Raw genomic sequence first — 21,176 nt, 5'->3', positions numbered from 1 at the left:
AGGAATGCCTAAAGCAATCAAAGAATAGACCTAGGTAAGAATCTGCTAAAAGCTGTAGAAACTGTATGTTGCAAGGTTGGCTTAGCTGTAATTACTGTTTTTTTCCCCCTCTTTACCTCAGTTCTGTTAACAACAGCTGCTCCTTTTGCAGATAGCAGTCTTGGCTAATGTTGCTGTCATGTTTGTTACTGTTTATATTCTATTTTTTGAAGAATCAACAGTGTACAAACATCAGTAATAAACTTCTAATTTCCTGCATGGTGGGTTTATAAAAGAAATCTGCAGGTAAGCAAGGATGACTCTTTCCTATGTCTGACAGCTGTGGAGCAGCATGCTGGTATTTTCAGTAGTAGTCTTGGTAGAACTGGCAATCAGTAGGAACTGAATGAGTTGAAATGTTCGCTTTAGTCCCACTGCTGAGATGATACCTGTGCTGACTGATGATAGAAGAGGAAGAAATTGATGTTGTCCTAGTAAGACATAAGAAGCATAAGCATATAGATATACTTAACGCTGTTTGAAGATTTGATGCTCAGTTTTTGACTTAATTAAGAATGTTGTCTTGTGTTGTAGGTTTAACTTCTATGATGGCCCTCCATTTGCTACTGGGCTTCCACACTATGGCCATATTCTTGCAGGAACCATTAAAGACATAGTAACCAGATTTGCTCATCAGAGTGGTTTTCATGTTGACAGAAGATTTGGCTGGGATTGCCACGGCTTACCTGTGGTACGTGTGATAAATCTGCCTAAATGTTGTTTCCTCTTTCCCATGTTGTTACCTGCTTATCAGTCATGTTTCTATTACTCTTATGCCTGGCTTTGTCGCTAAAAGAGAAATGGAAGTTCTTTGTCCAGTGTGTTGCTCTGGCTTTTGTGTGTGTGGTGATTTCAGGTGCTTCCTACTGGTCACCTGCCCTTCTCCAGGCACTCTGTTCATTCCTATAAACATGTATTTACTTAGTACGTATTTCAGAAATTTGTTTGTTTGGTTTTTCCTTTTTCTGAAGGTAGTAAAGAAACAATTACACCAGGGTTACCCTTTGCAATATCTGCTTACTTCAGGTGCATTACTTATGAAATCTCAGAAGCATAAAGGAGGTCCTTTAGCCTCATTAAAATGCATAGAACATAAATAAACTATCTAGAGAAATCCTAAAAGCTTTTGATGGCAGCATGGGTTTTTTGTCTGGTTGTTTTCAATGCTCCCAGGAATATGAGATTGACAAGACCTTAGGCATTAAAGGGCCAGAGGACGTGGCAAAGATGGGGATCGAAGAATACAACAACCAGTGCAGAGGAATTGTGATGAGGTACTCAAAGGAATGGGAGGTAAGTAAAGACTCAGTCCATATTCTGCTGTACGTTTCTAATTGTATGTGTGCAGAAGCTTTTCAGCTGGGATGAACTTCATCCTTCTGTTTGATTGTGTCCATAAATCTCACATCTTTAGCTACCCTGTTTCACACTGGTGATCCTGAAAATGGGAACAAAAAGCACAACTTTGTGGCTCATACTAGGGAGACTGCTTGATGTCAAGAGAAGGTTACTTTAAGGTAACCTGTAGCTCAAAGCATCTAACTAGATACATTGAACAAATAATAGATACATTGACTAAACTATCTCTTCTTTGTGTCTTCTCTTGAATAGAAAATTGAATGTAAGATGTAACTTTGATTGTTTTTCGAATGGAACCAATAAAGGAAATGCACATTGACCTCCCTGCTTTTCTGGCCCCCCACTTTTTAGTCTTTTCATTGCCGGAGTGTAGGACTATAGCTTGTATTTCTGGAACAGCAGAAGTTCTAGCATCTGATTTTGTGTTGGAATAGGTGTGGGTAAACCCTCTGTCCTCCAAGAGAATATTAATCTAAATATGCATCTCAGGAATATAGGGATAGGGAGAGCATTGGTCTGTGCAGACTCTTCAGGTTGGAGAGCTGTTCCAAGTAGATGGGTTAGAAATTTTCTTAAGAGAACATAGAATAGAATCATAGAAGAGTTCGTGTTGGAAGGGACCTTTAAAGGTCATCTAGTCCAACCCCGCTGCAATGAGAAGAGACATGCACAGGTTTTTTTTCTAACTCTGAATAATACTCATCCTGTGCGTAGGAACTGATGTTGTGGGTTTTTTTGTCCTTAGCACTGTGGTCAGAATAAGGTACATTTAGCCCAGTACTTTGTATTTGCTGTCAGTCTGACATGTCTATGAAGTGACGACTTTTTTTTTTAATGCCTTTCTGGAGCTGAGGAGTGGCCCTGGTGCTTTCCTAGCTGCACCCCCCTATGTTAGAGTGACGACACACAACAGCAAGTGCCAAAGAATGGAAGAACAGATCATATCTTTTCAGCCTTTGTGGCATGGGGCCTTCCTAGGCCGAAGGATTTTTTTTTTTTTTTTTTTTCCCCCCTGCTAGCTTAGAATCCCTAACAGATTTTTCCCTTGTGAACTTGGCTAGATACATTTTGACTCTAGGTATACTGATGGCATCTAAACAGTCTGTATCAAGGCATTTGATATAAATAAGCATCACTGCTTATTTAAACACAATTTGAAAGAACTTTAGTTCTTCTGTAAAATAATGGTTTCCAGTAAACCTTTATCTTCACCATCAGTTGTTTCTTTTTCTAGGCAGAATAGTCCTAATTCTTTAGTTTTTCCTCCTGCAGAAGCTGTTCTACCACATCACACATCTTTGTCTGTTCCCTAGTCCTGCTGTATTCCTTTTGATTGAAATAGCAGTTTCTTATTTGAGCACCCATTTGCCTTCTGCCTTTGAGAGCATTTTAAAGTTATGGCCAGTATTCAAAGAAACTACAGCTGCCTTTGTTAGAATAGCTGTGGCCTAAATCTGAGTGAGTGGCTGAGTGAAAAGCACAGGGTTTGTTTTTTCAAATCATTCATGTATAGTCTGAAATTTTGTCTTTTAAAAACATCAATGATTCTTTGTTGCTTTTAGGAATGAAAATAAAAACATTCATTCTGGTTCATGTTCTGTTTTCCATAGTTACTCATTTTAACTTGCTGTTGTCTTCAGCTACTGGTATTTTTGCAGTGCTGATTAGTCCAAATACTTAGTCTTTTGGATGGTAAATGGATTTTGTATTTTGTTTTGTACATAAACTTGTGCATGTATATGTGTGTATTTCCATACACAGACATACATTTCAGGTTATTATAATAAAAGTTATGAAGTTTATTTCAATGTCTGGTTTGTGATTGGCTGGTATTAATTTCATGTATTTGAGGATACTGTTAGGAGAGGAATTCCCAACGTTCCTATTGGAGATAGTGTTTATTTTCTGACTGGAGTGGCTAGCAAATATTTGAACCTTGTGAAAAAATACAAAAGGTCCCTTGGATGCGTAAGATCTTTCAGTGCTGAGACCAAACATAATACTCCAATTTCGTGGATCCTTGTACTAATCAGTCGCAGGTTTTGGATCTCAATAGTGGAATGTCAGAGTGGCTTGAAGGTCGGAAGCAAAACTGATATATTTCAGGAGCTCAGGTGTTACGTGAAAATACAGAGGTGAGAGAATTAATTTGCTTTGTTTTCACTTCACTAGTTTGACATTCAGTGAGGTCTGTGTGTAACAGTATCGGGACAGGTGTCTCTGGGCTTGGTTATTTGCAGAGCTAGGGGTTCCGATAGCTGTGAAGCAAGAGAGTGCCACTTGTCCAAGTGAATCCCATACCTAGCTTATTAGTTTTCATATTCAGTGCCAATGGACGTGACCATAATCTCTCCTGACACAGGGACAAACGCCTGTCAGTCTTGTGGTCTTTGGCAGCCCTATCATAGCTTCGGGAAGTCAGAGGAGGCAGTTTGCCCTGAAATAGTTCTGCTAACTTGTGACATATCAGTTTCCTTCAGCATTTCTTTGTCTTCAAATTACATCATGTTTTCATATAACTGAAAGCTGATAGACTGTGTTCTGGATTTTGACTGTCTCTGCGACTAGTTTAAAAATAGAAACAAGCCCACTGTAATCAAGAGCAATTTTCAGACTTTTGAACCTTGTCTGAACCTTGAATGATCCACCATTTCTATTTGATGAATGATCCAAATGATCTACCATTTCTGTTTAGTAGCATTGAGTACATAATGTTTGTCTCTTGTGTGACCTGGGTTCTCAACAATTATGTTCATGTTTTCATTCTTTGCTTATTTTTGCATGTTTAAATGCAATGTTTGGAACTATTATTGGGCTAAAATATTTCATAGATGTGTTTCATTGGTATGGGACAAGCACTAAACTCAAAAAGCAAGCTGTTTACAAAATAAATACTGGAAATGTGTCATGATCTTTAATGTTAAGATGCCTTTCAACCTGTGTGTTTTGTTTCGTAACAGTTCAGTGTTACCAGATTAGGACGCTGGATTGATTTTGAAAATGACTATAAAACTCTTTATCCTGAGTTCATGGAGTCTGTGTGGTAAGTTAATCCATTGCATTTATGCTTTATGAATTTGAAATATTAAGAAGGCTTCAATTATTGTAAAATGTCTTGGTCTATACATCACTAGAACTGTTTTGAAACATGCCAAATTCAGATAAACAGTAGGCAAAGTGATGATGTAAAAAGTAGGTGATGTAAAGTTTCTTGATGTCGAAGTGAGGAAATTGACCTAGTTTTTTGTTCTTCAAGATAGTAGGGTTTTTCAAAATGAAGTACAACAGCACTTGCTTTTATTGAGACCTGAAATCTTACGCTCCATGTCAACTTATTAGCAGATCTTCAGAACTGCTTTTATGTTCCTTGCTTGGTTTAGGAAATTACGTTGTATTGCTACATTCTTGATGTTCTTCACGCTGTTAACTGCAAATAGGCAAACTACCCAAACTCCGCTTAGCTCTAAACCTCTTCTTCAAGCCCGAATTTAGAGGCTGGGAACCTGCTGTTATCTCTTTCTTGGCAGCATAGTTTGACAACTGTGTTGGACTCCTGGTGCAGAGCTAAGTAAAGTTCAGGTATTTTGGCAATGTATTCAGAGTGACTGTTGGAATTCCAAAAGACAAGATGACCTTATAGGTTAATGAGAATCAAATTGACCTAACACGAGGGAGAAATGGCAACATTGAGTCCTTCAGGTGATAAAATTACATGGTGAATTGCAGGGAGAGGTTTAGCAGAGTATGTGCTGAGAAAAAGCCATTGAAAAGCAAATTATATGCATACTAAAGTATTATGGATGTTCTTTAATATTAGTTTTACTAATAACCTTTAATTGTATAATTAGTTACATATAGCTATGATAAAGGATCGACAGAACTTCTAGATGTCTCTGAAGCCATTGTAGTAAAGGGCTAAAGTGCCAGCGAGTTTTCAGTGAGCATTGAAAGAGATGGTGGGAAGGGAGCAGATGTTTAACTAACTTAGCTGTTAGTTAGTTAGTCAGAAACCCTGCGTAATGATAAAGACCGACATTCTTCTATAATTTATAAAAGTACTTAGTGGCACATTAAATCCCGTTTAAGTAGCATCTTCTAAGGACTAGTTAAAAAACAAACTTCACTTGAACTGGCTGCAGGGTCTCTCTCAACACCCCAAGCCTTTTTTTGTGGGTTGTTTTTTGGGTTTTGGTTTTTTTTTTCCCCCTGCTTTGAAAAAAAAATTTCTAGTCTGACTAGTTCCCTCCTCTAATGCTTGCTTTGGATAGGGACTCTAAAAACAAACTTTGCATCTGAAATCTCTGTGGTATGAGATTTCAGGGAGTATGTAGGCAGACAACCTCTTAATTTTGTACTTTTTTGCTTGCTGGTGCTATTAATTTTCTGTGTAATCATGTAATGAAATACATTTTTAAAAGTATGTTTTTAAAAATTAGGTTTTCTGGAAAGTCTTCTGAGTCTTGCAGGGACATATTACAGTGCTATTGCCAGCTTGCTCTCACAATAGAACAAGAGGTGGAACCACTGGTGTTTGCGTGGAGCGGATGGAGAAGGGAAATGGAAAAGGAATGCGGGATGCCTGTTTCAAGTCTAAGGCACATAATGCTTAAAGATCACTGTAACTGTAGTTACAGTAGTGCTTTTGACAGGATAATGTACAATTTAAAAAAAAAAAATCAGATGGTTACCTAGGCAATCGCCAAACTGAAAATTGGTGTTACTGAAGTTACAATTTACATCCATTCGGAGTGTTCATTTGAATGGTGGATTCTAGTGTGCTTCTCTTAGAATTGATTTGATTTTTTTTTTAATAAGCTCCTTTTTAAATTAAAAAAAAAAAAGTTTTAAAGCTTCGGTGTCCAGCTAAATACAAAAGAGAAACTGCAGATTAACTTCTGCATTGACTGTGACCTGGTGACCATACTGGCCTGTCCAGTATGTGGGTATTTTTTGTTGCTGTTTTTGTTCTGCCTGTGGGAGTAGAACACTGCCTTTAGGCTCGGAAGAAGAAAAACATTGATCATAATAATGGTAGTGTGCATGGGAACCATGGATTTTGTGGTTAAAACATGGTAAGGATTTTTTCTTTAGTCTTCTAATCAGCTAAACCTATCTGCTTAGGTTGGGGTTTTTGGTTTGGGTGGCTTTTTTTTCTAGCTCTTCTGACACTTGCAGTTCTGGAGAGGTCTCAACTGTAACTTCTAGCTTTCTGTGAAACATGATGTTTTGATCCATGATGTTTATATTGAGTTCAGTGAGCTAATGTAATATTTGTGATGGAAATGTTGTTGTGGCTGGTGGCTGATTTTTATGCAAATTATTTAATTATCCAAATTATTTAGACTTGAAATAGTTTAGGACTCAGACACCAAATGTCTCTTTTGTATTATCTTGTTTCGTGGAGGTACTGTACAAGTTCAGGATGCTAGAGAGCATTCTTTTTCATATTTTATGATGGGTTTGTTGGAAATGGTTGCTTTGTAAGCATTTTGGTGCTGTGCCATATGATGGTTGACAGAGTAGAATGAATTTTCAGCCTGCTAAATTTTGACTTAGAACAAAACTTCATCCAAGGATAAAATTGTGGCATCCTGGCACAACTTTTCAGGGGAACATTGAATGTTGGTGTCATTAAGAGGTGATACTGCAGTGGTTTCTCGTGTGAAGATAGAGTCAACTCTCCATGTCTTAAGTTAAATAGAACTTTTAAGTTCTAATTCTGTAGAACTTGGATATCCAGCTTGAATCTCAATGAAAATGTGTTTTTCACTGAAAACAGTACAATGAGAACGGTGTTCTTGAGCTAGCATGGAACAAACATGCAATCTAGTCCTGCTTTTTATTTTTTTATTACAGCTCATGAGACGGGTGTGGTGAAATTGAGAGCAGTTTGATGCAATTTTAAACTTTTTGCTGATCTGCAGTTGGTCTGAAAGAAGTATATGAGCTTTGAAAAAAAAAAAAACCAACTAGTAAATTGTCTTCACTGCTGGCTTATTACATAGTTCTCAGGCCGGCTGCGAGTTTGCCCCTCAAGAACCATTCTCCCTGGCCACTGATAAGACAGGCTGTGAAGTGCTGAGGAGAGGAAGGGAATAGCTCTGCAGTCAGAGCTATGGCATGCCTCTGAGTCTGATGACTAGGGATTTTGATTTCCTCCTTTGTACCACTTTTGGGTTAGTTGAACAGCTTTTTGTCACCATCTAGTGGCTAAATTTAGCAATTGCAGTCTGAACATAATGCAATTTTAATAACGGTTGAAATCTTCATGTATCTTTTGGAAAAACTTGATTGTATAATGCAAAACCACAGCGTGCTCATGTAGCACTGGTAGCGGAAACACTTATTGTATACTTCTGTACCCTAAGAAGATACTTTTGAGTCCTTTTGTGATAACACTAGAGAGTGGGTGGGGAGAGAAAGAATAACATTTCTAGTTATGGTAGAAAATCGGTACTTCACATGTTTGAGATCATGGCTGCATGCTGAAAACTGCCCTATTTACTGTGGAAATGCAGTATGGAGCTCCCTTTAGTAACGGGCTTTTTGTCCATTTCTGCCTTCCCTCCACTGGACCCATCTCACTTGCTACAGCTTCAGTTTTCCTTTTAGGATTGTTATTAAGAGGGGACCTCTCTTTCTGTCCTTGCCAGGTGTGGCCTTTGGCCTCGCAGCCTTGCTCTTCGATGTTCTGTAGTAGCATCAGGCTTGGGGTGCCACCGTGCTACTTCTAGGCTGCAGCTGAAGAGGTTGTAGGTAGCTCCTGAAACTACAGGATATAACTAGAGATACTGTTTATAAGAAATCTCTTTTGTCCATTTTTCTACTAGCTATCTGCATTTTTTCTTATGCTTTTATTTCTTTTTCATATTTAGTGTTCTATTCCCTCTGTTATCTTCTTACCATTCCAGTCTTTGTTGTTTTATGTCCTTACCTGTATTTTGAAGAAGGAATATACTTGTATGATCCTTGGGGTAAGTCAAGCATCAGTTTTCGATATTTATATTTTCTGCTATACAGGTATTTTGCACTTCTAGTTTGATCCAGAATCATCCAACACACTATCCAAAGATTACATCAGGAAATCCCCTCACTCTTGCTAGTTGAGAGCTTGGAGGATAGATGTGGAAGCGAGATGATCACTGTGTGCTGGGATTTTTAAATCTTTCACTGGTAGTTGAATGTAACACTTGACAACGTCTGTACTGATGACTCCCAGGCCCCAGAACAAATGCTTTTTCTGTCTTTCTTAAGAAGATGTCTTTCAAAGGTGCTATTCTAAAGATGGGCTGTCTGTGTTTGTTACTGGACTTAATGTCCCTCTTGTTTATGCTTTTTTTTGACTAGTGTCCAGTGTTAGAGCACTTTTTTTCTGATTTTTGTCCCCATGCATCTGTTTTTGATCGTTGCTTTCTTTCTGATTTCATCTTGCCTTCCAAGTGTTGCTCATGAGTCACAGGAGAACCTTTTTTTTAGAATCCCTGCTGCTTATGGTGCTGTCTGGATGCAGTCTGCTTGTTGAACTGTGTAGATGACAAGGCTTTTCTTACATAGTGTGGTGTTCGTGATTTTTTTTTTTTAAATTCTTTTTTAAGTCTACAGAGGCTGCTAAATTGTCATTTTTATCTTGACATGTGTGCTAGGGCACACAGCAATAATGTTGTTCATTATCTATACTACCATGCATATGTTGAAATCATACACTTTCTAGATCCTGCTGTTGTAATGTTTTCCCTACCTTACTTTTAGCCTTTTTTGGTAGCTGAGTTTAGAATTCTTGGCTTCTTTTTCTTTAAAAATAAAAAAAAGGGGGGGGAAAAACCCTTATGAGCTTGAAAATAATTTATCAATATTAGTAGGGAGTATTTTTCATTTTCTGGAAAGCTAGTAGTTTTCAAACCCTTAGAAAACTCTTAGATACTAAGCCATTGCCAACAGAACCACTTGATCACTTGAGATCACTTGATAGCCCAAAGAAATGTCATTAAGAACTCGAGAAACTCTAAGATCAAATCCTTCTTTTCAATATGAAGTGAATGTACGTGTTTAAAGAGGACAACTTGATTTTACATCTGCTAGAGGATACTGTGGGATGTTGGATTTTGTGTGGGATGCTGATGGTATTTTAAGTATTGCATTGACTGCTTCAGTATCTTTTGGAAACAAAAACTCCCTTTGTAGGAGTTCATTATAACTGTGTGGTGTTTGCATGGTGTGTCTGTGACTTGGATCAATGAATATTGTACCAAAGTTCTAATTTCTTGGAAGTTACGCCTATGAGAGTAACCCATGGTCTTGGTTACTGACTGGGATCAAACCACATGTATCATCCCCTCATGACATTTCAGGAACAAGAAGTGTGTGTTTTTCAGTTTGTGTTGTGCTTTTTAGAAGTTAAAGCTACCTTACATCTTCAGGGACCAGATTCTCTGTTAACAAGTAGCTGAAATATGTATCTTGAGTTTACCTTCTCCTAACGTCATTTTTCTTCAATAAATGAGTATGTAAGTACTGCTGCCACAGCCAAGAGGATGCAACTAAATTTATTTACATTTGAGGAGAAACACAGCAGAATTTAGGGGGACAGAATTTAATTTCTAACTTCTGTGAATGAACTTTTTCTGATTGCCAGTAGAAAGGAACTTTCTGGTTCCATTAGCTTATTTCTTTCAGGAAGAACTGCAGTTTCAATTTTGGCTTCCAAACCCAGAGCCTCTTTCTGGTGAATTGTCACCATTTTGCAAACATAAGGGTTAAAACACTGTTTGAAAGGTTATTGTCTAAAATACCATGGTTTAATTTTTAATCAGAACATGATATCTACCTGTAAGTGACTCTTACTGCTAGAGCTAGGTTCATCTTTGGCAGCCGCTTTGTTTTAGGTGGGCAGTGCTGCTAGCAGGAAGTTCTTTGGGAGTCATTTCCCGTGCATTTCTGATAAGTCACACAAGAACTATTTTCAGAAGCTTTCTTGTTAAGGAAGCCAATTAGGTGTTTTTCAAGATAACAGCTTTTTGAGTGATAATGAGTGCTATTGCATCAAGCAGCAGTCTTGACTCAATCACAGTTTACTTACTATGTTGGAATGGTTGTCTGAAAGAAGTGGTTTGATAAACTACAAATGAATGATCGTTATGAACTGTAATGAGAGCTCTGATGAATGATGTGGTTTGAAAGCCCATCTTTTTTGCTTGGTTTGCAGTAGAGCAGAATTACCACAAGAGGGAGATGCCGGCTTGGATTTTTAACTTGTCAGCTCCATCTAGTGTTCACCTTTCCTGAAGTTTACAGTTATATTTACAGCTGAATTAAATATTCAGTGTTTCTCTGAGTAGTTTTCTTCTATGCTGTTAGAAGGCAGTGTTCTTTAGAAAGTGGAGATAAAGTGGAGCTTTTTTCTATAGATATTTTAGTTAACTGTTTTTGAAATGCAAGTAGAACACCTTCAGTATAAATGCTGTCACTTGTCACAGTCTGAATTAATTAAGCTCTGAGATGGTAAGCGTACATTTAACATTTTTTTAACTTGCATGAAAACTTCTGCAATTAGCCAGCTCACATGTATATATTGAAAGCTGATGAAACTCTTTTCACAAGTAATTTTTATAGAAGACTGATTTATATTTATGCAAATTTAAGTTGACACAGTCTCCATTGTAAAACAGATGCACTAACTGCAATGTTTTGAATTTGAGTTAGGGGTCAGGCAGCCACAGCTTGCCTGTGGGTGACATTTATTACTTTAATGACGTTACTTTTGAGTTGTGTGTGTAAGGTAAGGCACCTCTGTTGGAGTGTTCAGCTCTGAAAGACTTGGGTTTGGCTCTTCCATGGCAGAACTTGATGCTGCTGAGGGTCTTTTAACCTTTATACATCTCAGAGTGCAGATTATTTAGTTTTTTTGATGTTGGTGAGCACTCATAGGAAATTTTGGACTTTTACTGGAGGCCCATGGATGAATCTGAGTGAACTGCATGTCGTCTTGATACAACAGTCTGTATTTTGTCCGACTGTCTGATCTGCAAGATTATTCTGATTAAGAGACCGTATGACTTCCATGACAAGCCAGCGCATATCTTTTGGTGTTCTTGTTTCAGACTGCAGATAGAAATCAGTGCAATAATCTACTTGCATTTTGTCTTGAAGATCAGGATTTCAAACATAGAAGGCAAGAGACTGACTTAAATACAGGTCCAGATTCTCAAGCACAAAATGACAGCCTGTGGAAAAAAACGCTGCTTGCCAGGATGGGGTTGGTTGCTTAGCAATGAGCTATTTATTTGTAAAGGGACCCAGAAAAGTGATTAGGGTGGTTTGAAACATAGTTTGAGTGAAGGAGTCTTAAGTGACTTTAAGTCAGCAGTGTTTAACAATTTGGATGAGGAATTTGAAATGACCAGACTCTGCAGAAACTCTGATTTTTTTAGTTGAATTTGGCATGAATATTTAAGGCTTGCCTTTTCCTTTAATTATAAGGTAGCCAACCTGCAGACTATACCACTAAGCATGCAAGTCAGTGAGACCTGATAAGCTGATAAATGTTGATGATCCTCTAGCAAGTATTTGGGTACAGAGAAATGTAGGGTTTTGTCCATCACCTGGACACTTGATGAGTTGCTCTGTGTGAAGTATATTTCTCTTCCAGCTTCCCGTTATCTTGAGCATTGACTCAACTTGTCATATGGTAATATCTTGTGCTGTCTTGATTATTTCAAGAAGACGTAAGGATCCAAATATGCTACAGGCTGTATTGAAGATTTCATTAGCAGATTTAAAGGTTGATATGAGACTGTGATCTTACTCTGGACTCAGTTCCTGTCCGAGATGAGCTAATAAAGGAGAATATTAATGTAAATTGTGGGACCATAAAACTGAGTTCATTGCTTTGCATGGTTAGCTGTGCCCTCTCATGAAAAATGCCCTTGAGATTGTCAGGATTTACGTGGAGTGGGCTGCAGGTATCTCTAAACTGTATCTGTCTCTCCTCTGTAGCACTGGTTGCTGTAATAGGTGCCGAAGATGATGGGAGCAGCCATGTCACTACACTCTAAATTATGACTGATTTCAGCCTTGTTAATAGTTCAGATTTCAGGTGGTCTTTATATTCAAGAAATTTTGAGAAAGATTAATCAGCAGTAAGGATTTGTGTTTCATCTGAATATTCTATGTGCTGTGCAGTCACTGCATGGAAAACCAAATTGTTAGAATCAGCTAAAGCTAAAAATCAGCCAGAAATAGAGTTGCAATCCATTTATTTCTTTCCTTTTGACTTGCAAATACCATCTTAAGTTGATGATTGATTGTTTAAAAAAGCGTCATTCACAATTGCACTCCAGCTATAGCAGAACCCCATTTTGCAGTTGATTTACTAAATTTGAAAAGCCAAGTGAATTTCCATGTTCTTTGTTTACCTCCAGGTGGGTTTTCAAGCAACTGTATGACAAAGGACTAGTGTATAGAGGTGTTAAGGTCATGCCTTTTTCAACTGCATGCAACACCCCACTGTCAAATTTTGAGTCCCATCAGAATTACAAGGTAAGTCAGTATATGTGTACGTTTTATGTTGTGATCAGATTTCTCTATTGTCTTCAGTCTGGATTTGGAAAGCTTTAGTATTTTTTGCTTATTACACTCCAAATCAATAGTAAAAATTTAGGTAAATGAGTGAGTCTTCATGATGTTTTGCTGTGTTTGTTTGGATCGCTTGATCTCAGCCTTCTTCCCTGTTCTTCTTGGTTACTACTTACTTATATATAAAAAGTACTTATATATAAAGTACATACTTTGTTTTATTCTGGTAAATTGCTCTTACTTCTTCTCTGGGCTCTCAAGATGAGTATTGCATGGTGTTGGGTTTTTAGGGTAAACACTTAGAGGAGAGCTGCCTGTGCAGATCTGAAGAGAGGAAGGTCCATGGCAGAGTTGAAATATCATGTGAGAGGATTAATAAGAATTTTCTGTGTTTAATAAGTCTGTGTTTGGTTGTAGTGTCGTAGGTTAATAGCTCTTCTAAGAATCATTAATTAGATTGAAAAATTCCAGGAAATGTTTTATCTAATATGATGCATGGCATACTACGTTTTATAAAATGCTCCTTTAAAAATGAATGAGTACATATAGTAGGTGCAGCTTCTCATTTGCAACATAAGTGAAGGCAGAATTGGTGTCCCAATTTTCCCAATTTCATGTTTCCAAATTTTCATGGCAGAGGTTTTGTAACCTTTTTAGTCCCCATCCAGGCCTTCATATCCTTATATCATAAATCTTTCACTTGTACTAGCTCTCTGCTGTAATAACATAAATTGTACATCTGGTCTTTTTTACATCTTGCCCAAAAAAGGCTAATTTGCTGGCTAAAAGTAGCATTTTTAAAACAAATGTTTAAATAGACTTGTCATACAATGCAGTTCACAGATACTAAAGCTTTCAATATTGCTGAGGGGTATTTGACCACACTGAGGAATAAAGGTTTTGTGATTTAAGAAAGTGAGACTTGCAAAGATATCTTGATATTTGTGACTGTCTGACAACTGAAATAATTACTTTGCTTGTACTTAATAACTGACATTTCGTGTAGGCTCAGGTTAATGAGCTTTCTTTACAACAAGGACGATTTTGGGTCTTTTTGTGTGTATGTGTGCCCCTTTTCCATAGAGCAAAGCTCTTTTCTTGAGCCTTAATGAAATATTTAGATGCTATTTCTTACTTTAGAACCTGTGTGTGTGTGTGTGGGGGGGGGGGGGGGGGGTGTTCTGCTCTGCCGCTGCATGCAAAAATCACCTTTTTTTCTCTGCTAGAGGTGGTATTTTGAAGACTGAAATGTTGAGGGTCCGTAAGCTGACATGATTTATTCTTGGTGGGACCAGTAATTTCTGGGTGTAAGGCAGCTGTTATCTTTCTCCCTGTGGAAAGCAGGCTTTGGCTTCTGTTTATCAATCCTGTGAGAATCAGGACACAAATCATGAGAAACCGGACACAAGAAGCATGTTTAGAAGCTGAGTTAGGTGTCTAATGTACACTTCAGTAAACTGTCAGCAACTTGTATTACATTTAACTGAAGAAGTGTTGTCTTCAGATGAAAGCAGGCATAATTTTGTGAACAGATAAAACATTATACAGTGCCATTATTTGTCAGTCTGGATGTTATTTTTTTATGGCTTGCCAGTTGTTTTTATCTACCTGGTTGACTTAGTGCTTCAGAAAACGAAGTGAATAGCCTGCGGTGGTGTTTAACAATTGGTAGAGACAGAACTGTAGTGATAGCTCGATCTTTGCTTGGTATTGAGCATGGTTGGAGAGTTATGTAATATTTATGTTTTACTGTTGACTGCACCAGATGTTCACAGAAAATTCCCTCTGGAGCAGCCCTTAGCTCAGACATAAATAGCTGCCTGTTCCATGATGCCATTAACTGTTCCGTGATGCTAGACAGAAACCAAAGATCCTTACACTAGATGTGATGAGGGGATAGGACCTATTCATGTGTTTAGGGTCTGTGTGCATGGCACCTATTTTTGTTTGACATTTAAGAGTGAAAATTTCATCTTTGCAAGATTAGACTTGCTTTTCCAATCTGCTTTTCATAATATGTGAAATGTGAAGTGACTGAATGGGATTGAAAGAAAAACTTGTTTTCAGGGGATTCTTTTGACTCATTTAGAGATGAAGTTTTATATAGTAGCTGACATCGCTGAGATTGTTTCTTTTTTTAAACTCTTAAATATTGATGTACTCTTGTTTTTAAGTACCCCAAACTTTTTTCCCTCCTTGTTAACAACAGCTTCTTAATAAGAGATTGCATCCTCTTAAGTGATGGCTGTTCTTCCTACTCCCTGACTCTAGAGGAAAGGGGAAAAGGCTTTGTGTAGCTGTTTCTCAGATACTGCTGATTTTCTTGACAATTGAGATTGATTATAAAGTTTTAAAATGGGATTATAAGAGGTACTTAAGGGAACTGGCACTCAGCTAATTCCCAAAATCTCACTGCTAATCTGAATTTTTAATCCTGTGGCCTTGTTGGACTGACAGTTTGTACTAGTGTAATGGAGAAACACTGACTGGTGTTCTCTTCAAGCTTCCATATCCTGCCACTTCACCTTCTACCACTACAGTGATGAACTAGGCAAGTTGCAAGATAGGTTTTGGTGGATGGCAGTGATAGTTACTACTTCTTAGATTTGTATTTTCTCACTAATACATGCAGTAAACACCCCCCCCCCCCCCCTTTTTCTTCCTTTGACTTTATCTTGTTTTTAAGGATGTTCAAGATCCTTCAGTGATTGTGAGCTTCCCGCTGGATGAAGATGCAGGCGTTTCTCTTGTTGCCTGGACCACCACTCCTTGGACCTTGCCTAGTAACTTGGCCCTTTGCGTTAATCCAGAATTGCAATATGTAAAACTGAGAGGCAAGTGTTAACTGAAGGTGACATATAATGAACACTTCTTCCTTCAGTGCCTGTGAATATGTACTCATATTTTGTATGACAGACTGTTTTGTGCTAAACTTACAGCACTTTGCTGGGGTTGGATCTGTGTTATTTTGAAGGATGAGATCTAGTTCCAATGTGGCTGATGATTTCTAACTGCTGTGCTCTTTTTATTTTACATACATTGTGACTGAAAAATGTCACTGAAAAATACTTGTAGATGAAATAAAGAACAAGAGCAAATGTTCTATCTGTCATCTTGAAGTCACACTGTATTTGAGAGAGTGAAATGTGACTGGGTGTCCCTAGCTGCTTTTTTCTTCCCCACTTTCTTGGGGCTCAGACTCATGAAGAAGTTAGTGCTATATGACAACTAAGTTGCAGTAACTGAATGTCTCTGTACTCTTAACCCATAACAGACGCAAGATGTCACACACTAGCCTCAATCTGACTGCAGCGTGTGTTTTAACATAAGTGTAAGGCAAGGTATATACTGTGGTTTCCAATATAAGAGTACATTTGACCAAGTGCCTTGGCTTACTCATGGACCAGTTGGTTGTGCCTGACTAAACAAGTTGTACTTTAAGGTAATGTCATTCATGAGAGCACCCAGCACTTCAGGAACTGTATGCAACAGGCCATGTAGGGTGCCTAAACAATACAGGCTGTTGCTTTTCTTGTTACTGCTTCAAGTAGTTTTCCAGGGTTTGCAGTTCCATTTTCTTTTCCCAGTTGGCAATGAAGTATATATTATGATGTGTCTTCCTTTTCACTTAGAAAAGGAATTTATTTTATTCTCGAAATGCAGTTGTATGTAATCATGTCTTGATCTACTAAACCTTTTTTTAATTTCAATTAAAAAGCAAGTAGGAATTTGGGTAAAAATACTCTTTGCATTGCTGTTTTCAGGTTCTCCCAAACTGCCCACCTTTTCTGACTTTTCAGTGTACGTTTAAAAAAAAAAAAAAAGAGGGGCAAAAAACCCAAGATATTCAAGTTAATGGTGGCATTTAATCTGGAGTGAAAAAATGCCAAAGATATAATTTCCAGTTCCAACATGAATCCATGTACCTAAGGTGATGTTAAACATGAAAAGTTGTAGAGGCCTTTACAGTGGACTCCAGGTGTTTGGGTTTTCTTTGTTTTAAGAGAGAACTAAATATGTTTTGGTTTTCAAAGGTTTTAACATAAATTTGGTCATCTCAAAAAGAGTATTGAGTACTTTCAGAAATAACACCTATACCTGCCTGAGATGCTGAGTAGTTGGGTTTGGATGTCTTTGGCCTACAGTCTGCTGGTGGGATAGTGAACCTGGCTAAGTTGGTAGGGTAGTAGTCTGAAGAAAATTTGTCATTGAAGTTAAGAGATCAGGGTTATTTGGAGGTAGAAAATGGGTTTCCTTCATAATGTTTCACTTTATATTTACTTCCTTTAAAAAGAAATCCAAGCATAAAATTCATTGGAATAGTAAATACCAGAAAGGCAGCATAAAGTGCAATTGTTACCCTAATGTCAACTTAATAATACTGATTTTAAGTAGTGATTGTCTATCTTCCAATTATTTCCCTCAGTTTCAGTTACATATACTGAAACTTTTCAGTTGCTTTTCTTTGGCACAAGGATAATAAACAAGGTAGGGTATTTCTGCCTCTCAAACAAAAAAAAAGCCCTGCTGCAAATCTGGGTTTCATCCTGTGGCTTCTGTTTAAACTTAACTTTTGAAAAGTGTTCATTAAGCGTCTGCATGGGGAAGAAGTAGCTGGAAACTAGTGGTTGATCAGCAGGATTATTCTGGGCAGTTTTATAGCTAATGTGATATCGTCTTGCATAAATTGAAAGGTTTTGTAATGGTGCAAATGAGGGTATTGAATTGAGATTTATGTAACTTTTTGTTTTATTTTATATTCTAGATAATGCCACAGAAAAGATTTACATTTTGATGGAATCCAGGCTGATAGCACTGTACAAATCTGACAGTGAATATGAGATACTTGACAGGCAAGTACATAAAATATTACACACTTGTTAACTTCCAGTATTTTTTAGATCAGAAGTTAAATGTTTCAAGAAGTGGATTTTGCAGTTGTCTAAAGGTGGGTTTCCCTGCATGTGTGTTTATCTTGCAAAAATCTATAAAAGAAATGGAAATTTATTAGAGCAAATTGGTCTTGTCCATGAAGCTACAAATAGAATGAAAGTTTCATTGGATCATTGTATTGCAGTGTGGGGGGAAAAAAGGTTCCTTAGTCCTTCCTTTTCCTGTGTGTTTTCTTAGGAAGACATTAATTTGAAAGTCTCAAAAAACCCTGGAGATTGTCCAAATGCTGAACACTTTCTAAACATTATGTAAGTACTTTAAAGGCAACGGGCAAAAGCAAAACCATAGTCTGTAGCAAGCAAATACTGCTTCCATAGGGTGGTCTACTTGTTACATAGTTAGTGGCAGTTAATGCTTTCTGAAGACTGCTTATTCATCCTGGTTCAGTGGAAGAATATGAGTTGTTAAATATGTCAGACTGTATAGGGAATGCAGGTATTAAATACTGAAGCTCTCTTAGACAAAATATGTAGCTTGGCTTCTCTTAAATCTTTTGTATAAAATGTCAGCCTGTTACAGAGGTAAAATACAACAATATTTATTTGCTTGCTTTATTCAGTCCTGTGCACTGGATAAAAGCAAAAAAACAAAAAAACCCAACAAAACACAAACAAACCCAACAAAAAAACCCACAACACAAACCCACAATAAAATGAAGAAAAAAATAAAGACTAGATTTTTTTTTTTTTTTTAGAATCACAATCCTTCTTCCAGGCACCGTTTTTTTTGTTTGTTTGGGTGGGTTTTTTTTGTGGTGTTTTTTTACCAAGCAGTTGAAAGCTTTACAACATGTAAAAAACATTTGAAAAAAGGAGGATACATCTTATTTCAGCTAAGCAATTACATGTAGTTATTGAATTAGGGGAATATAGAGCTGGAACATTTGCTTAAGATGATGTTTACTCTGATGCCTCATACGGTGACAGCTGAGTAGTTCTTATTTTGTATTTCTGCACTGATTTCTCCCTCCTGCTCCCCAAATTCTCTTCATCTGTCACTTATTCTGTAGTAATTTAACCTGGTACTCAATTCATAAAGATGATTTTCAGTGCTCTTGTTCTTCAGGGTGGACAGAAATTCTGATCTCCAGATTTTTTTTCTCCCTTCAGAGTCATCAATAAAACCATTGAATAGTGTCGGTGTTACGATAGTCTCTGCCAGGATACTACTGGAAATTTTCTTTCAGTCTGATACTGAATTAACAATAACTCTTTTCTCAAAGTGGTTGTGTGTCTATGTAAATGTACAGTGACCCGGTTGAAGTATTTGTGTGTGTTAGAATGATATGTCAAAGTGTCAAATTGTTTTACTAACATTAAGACTTCAATCTGTCTGCTTGCTTGTTATCTCAGCTAGGTAGTCTGCCTAAAAAGAAGTAATTTGGCTTGTTGTGTCTTATTCTTGACAAATTCATACTATGTTTTTTAGCACTTCACTTTTTTAAAGCTGTTCAGTCACTTGAAGTTGAATCGGGTTGTTATGCTAGTCTGACTGGTTTTTAAGTCCATCAGTACTCCATTTCTCTCTTGAAGTGTAGGTACTGTGTTCCTTTCCAGTCTTTTTAAACTTCTTTAGTGTGTCTAAAAACTAAGCCCTCTACCAAACCCACTCTGTTTTCTTAAATATTTTTGAATGCATTTCTTTTTAGACTGAAAAAAATATAAGCAAGGTAGATGTATTAATACACTTGTTGATCTATTGGTTGCAAATTCTTCTTCTAATGGAATACTACAAATATAATTTTCAGTCTGGTTGCAGTCATTCTGTATCCAGGAATGCACTGAATGTTTTGGCCTTTTTTGTTGTGGTGTTTTCATCAGAACTGTGAAGTACCTGCTCTTTAAGACAATCATACACAGGTTTCTGTTGCCGGTGCTTAGATCCCTGGCTAGTTGTGTGTCTAATTTTCCCCCTGCCCCCTAATCTTCATTTCCCCACCCCCCCACCTCTCTGGGCTTATACATAAGGCTGCTAGCAATCTCTATTCTCATTGCAGAGCAATATATTTTTCTTCTTTCTATACTAGTGCTACAGTCTTTTCAATCTGACTTTTTTTTTGGTCATGCTCCAATTTTTATGTTAAGTAATAAATGAGTTCTCACAAATGTGAAATGTGAGACAATTAAGACGTAGCTGGTAGTTGAATAGATCTTTTAAAGATTTACATCTATGAGTATGTAAGTTAACGGAAATGAACTTTCCCATTTCTGCTCTTAGCTTCTTTCTTTAGCTCACTTTTAAATTCTCAGGCAGTTAGACCCCTGGGGGAGAAAATCATGACGCTTGCTGTATACCAGGTGGCAGGCTGAAGTCAAGGAATGATCTACTGAACATTTTCTGTATCTGAAGTCATCTGAACTTCCTGACTACTCTAAGCCTTCCTCCTCCTGCCAAACCTGACTTTTCTCTCCCTTTTCCTCCCAGATGCAGATGGTAGTTTTTTGTGTGAGAGCAAATGGGAATACTTCTTTGTTTCACTGATGAGATAGCTATGATCTTTATCAGAATGCTTTCTGCAGCTTTGTCCAAATGTTTCATTATATTACCCCACTTCTGGCCGTTGAGTGGCTTGTTATTTTATTTAGCAGTGGTAGTTATGAAATGATTGATGAGCGTTTTTTTCCCTTTCTGTTACATTTCAGTCTATTTGCATATTGAACACTTCATTTCTTTACACTATTAGACAACTTTACACTGTTAGACAACAAGATTTCTGATCTCTTGAGGGTGAAGGATTACTATAGTGATTTTAAATGACTCTGTCATTACTATAACTTAGGTCATAAGAAGGTAGCGCTGTATAAATTTTCAGCTTGAAGTTCAGGACTTTTGATAAACAAAGTATTTCAGATATGAAAAGAGAAAATCAGGAATGTGATCCACAACCCTTACCTTTTACTTACCTGTGTTAAGTAAGAATTTAACTACCTTTTTTTTAAAGCCAGTTCTAGTGCTCCATGCTCTGTGCCTGAGCATTTCCACATCTGTGTGGCTGAGCACTGGGATACTTTTCCCTCATCTGATCCCAATTAAGCACCTCAAACATTCCTAAGGCTGTTTGTAATATAAAATATATAAACCATCCGCAAAGCTGTGGCTTAAAATAGAAATCTCCCCTTTTCCTAGTGGATATTATGTATGCTGAGCTGAGGAGTCATGCTCTTTAACTTGGCATTAAATACTGCTTGAGTTCCTTCTTGTACAATGAAACAGCTTTGTAGAATTCCCCACTTTGAAGTAGTCAAATGTTTTAT

At 37.4% G+C, this 21,176-nt stretch overlaps 1 protein-coding gene across 1 annotated transcript in view; it reads left to right on the top strand.

Moving 5' to 3' along the window:
• The window catches only part of IARS (isoleucyl-tRNA synthetase), a 103,584-nt gene that overhangs the window by 105 nt on the left and 82,303 nt on the right, over positions 1-21,176 (top strand). The window contains 7 exon segments of the mRNA XM_010290383.1: positions 1-34; positions 574-730; positions 1,213-1,332; positions 4,359-4,441; positions 12,816-12,933; positions 15,656-15,803; positions 17,735-17,822. The exon segment at positions 1-34 is cut by the window's left edge and continues 10 nt beyond it. Of these exon segments, the coding sequence (XP_010288685.1) occupies positions 1-34; positions 574-730; positions 1,213-1,332; positions 4,359-4,441; positions 12,816-12,933; positions 15,656-15,803; positions 17,735-17,822 (748 nt within the window).

Source organism: Phaethon lepturus, unplaced genomic scaffold (assembly GCF_000687285.1).
Source record: "Phaethon lepturus isolate BGI_N335 unplaced genomic scaffold, ASM68728v1 scaffold10667, whole genome shotgun sequence".
Taxonomy (NCBI): domain Eukaryota; kingdom Metazoa; phylum Chordata; class Aves; order Phaethontiformes; family Phaethontidae; genus Phaethon; species Phaethon lepturus.
The sequence above is the reverse complement of the archived record's forward strand: the minus strand, read 5'-3'. Positions and strand labels throughout refer to the sequence as shown.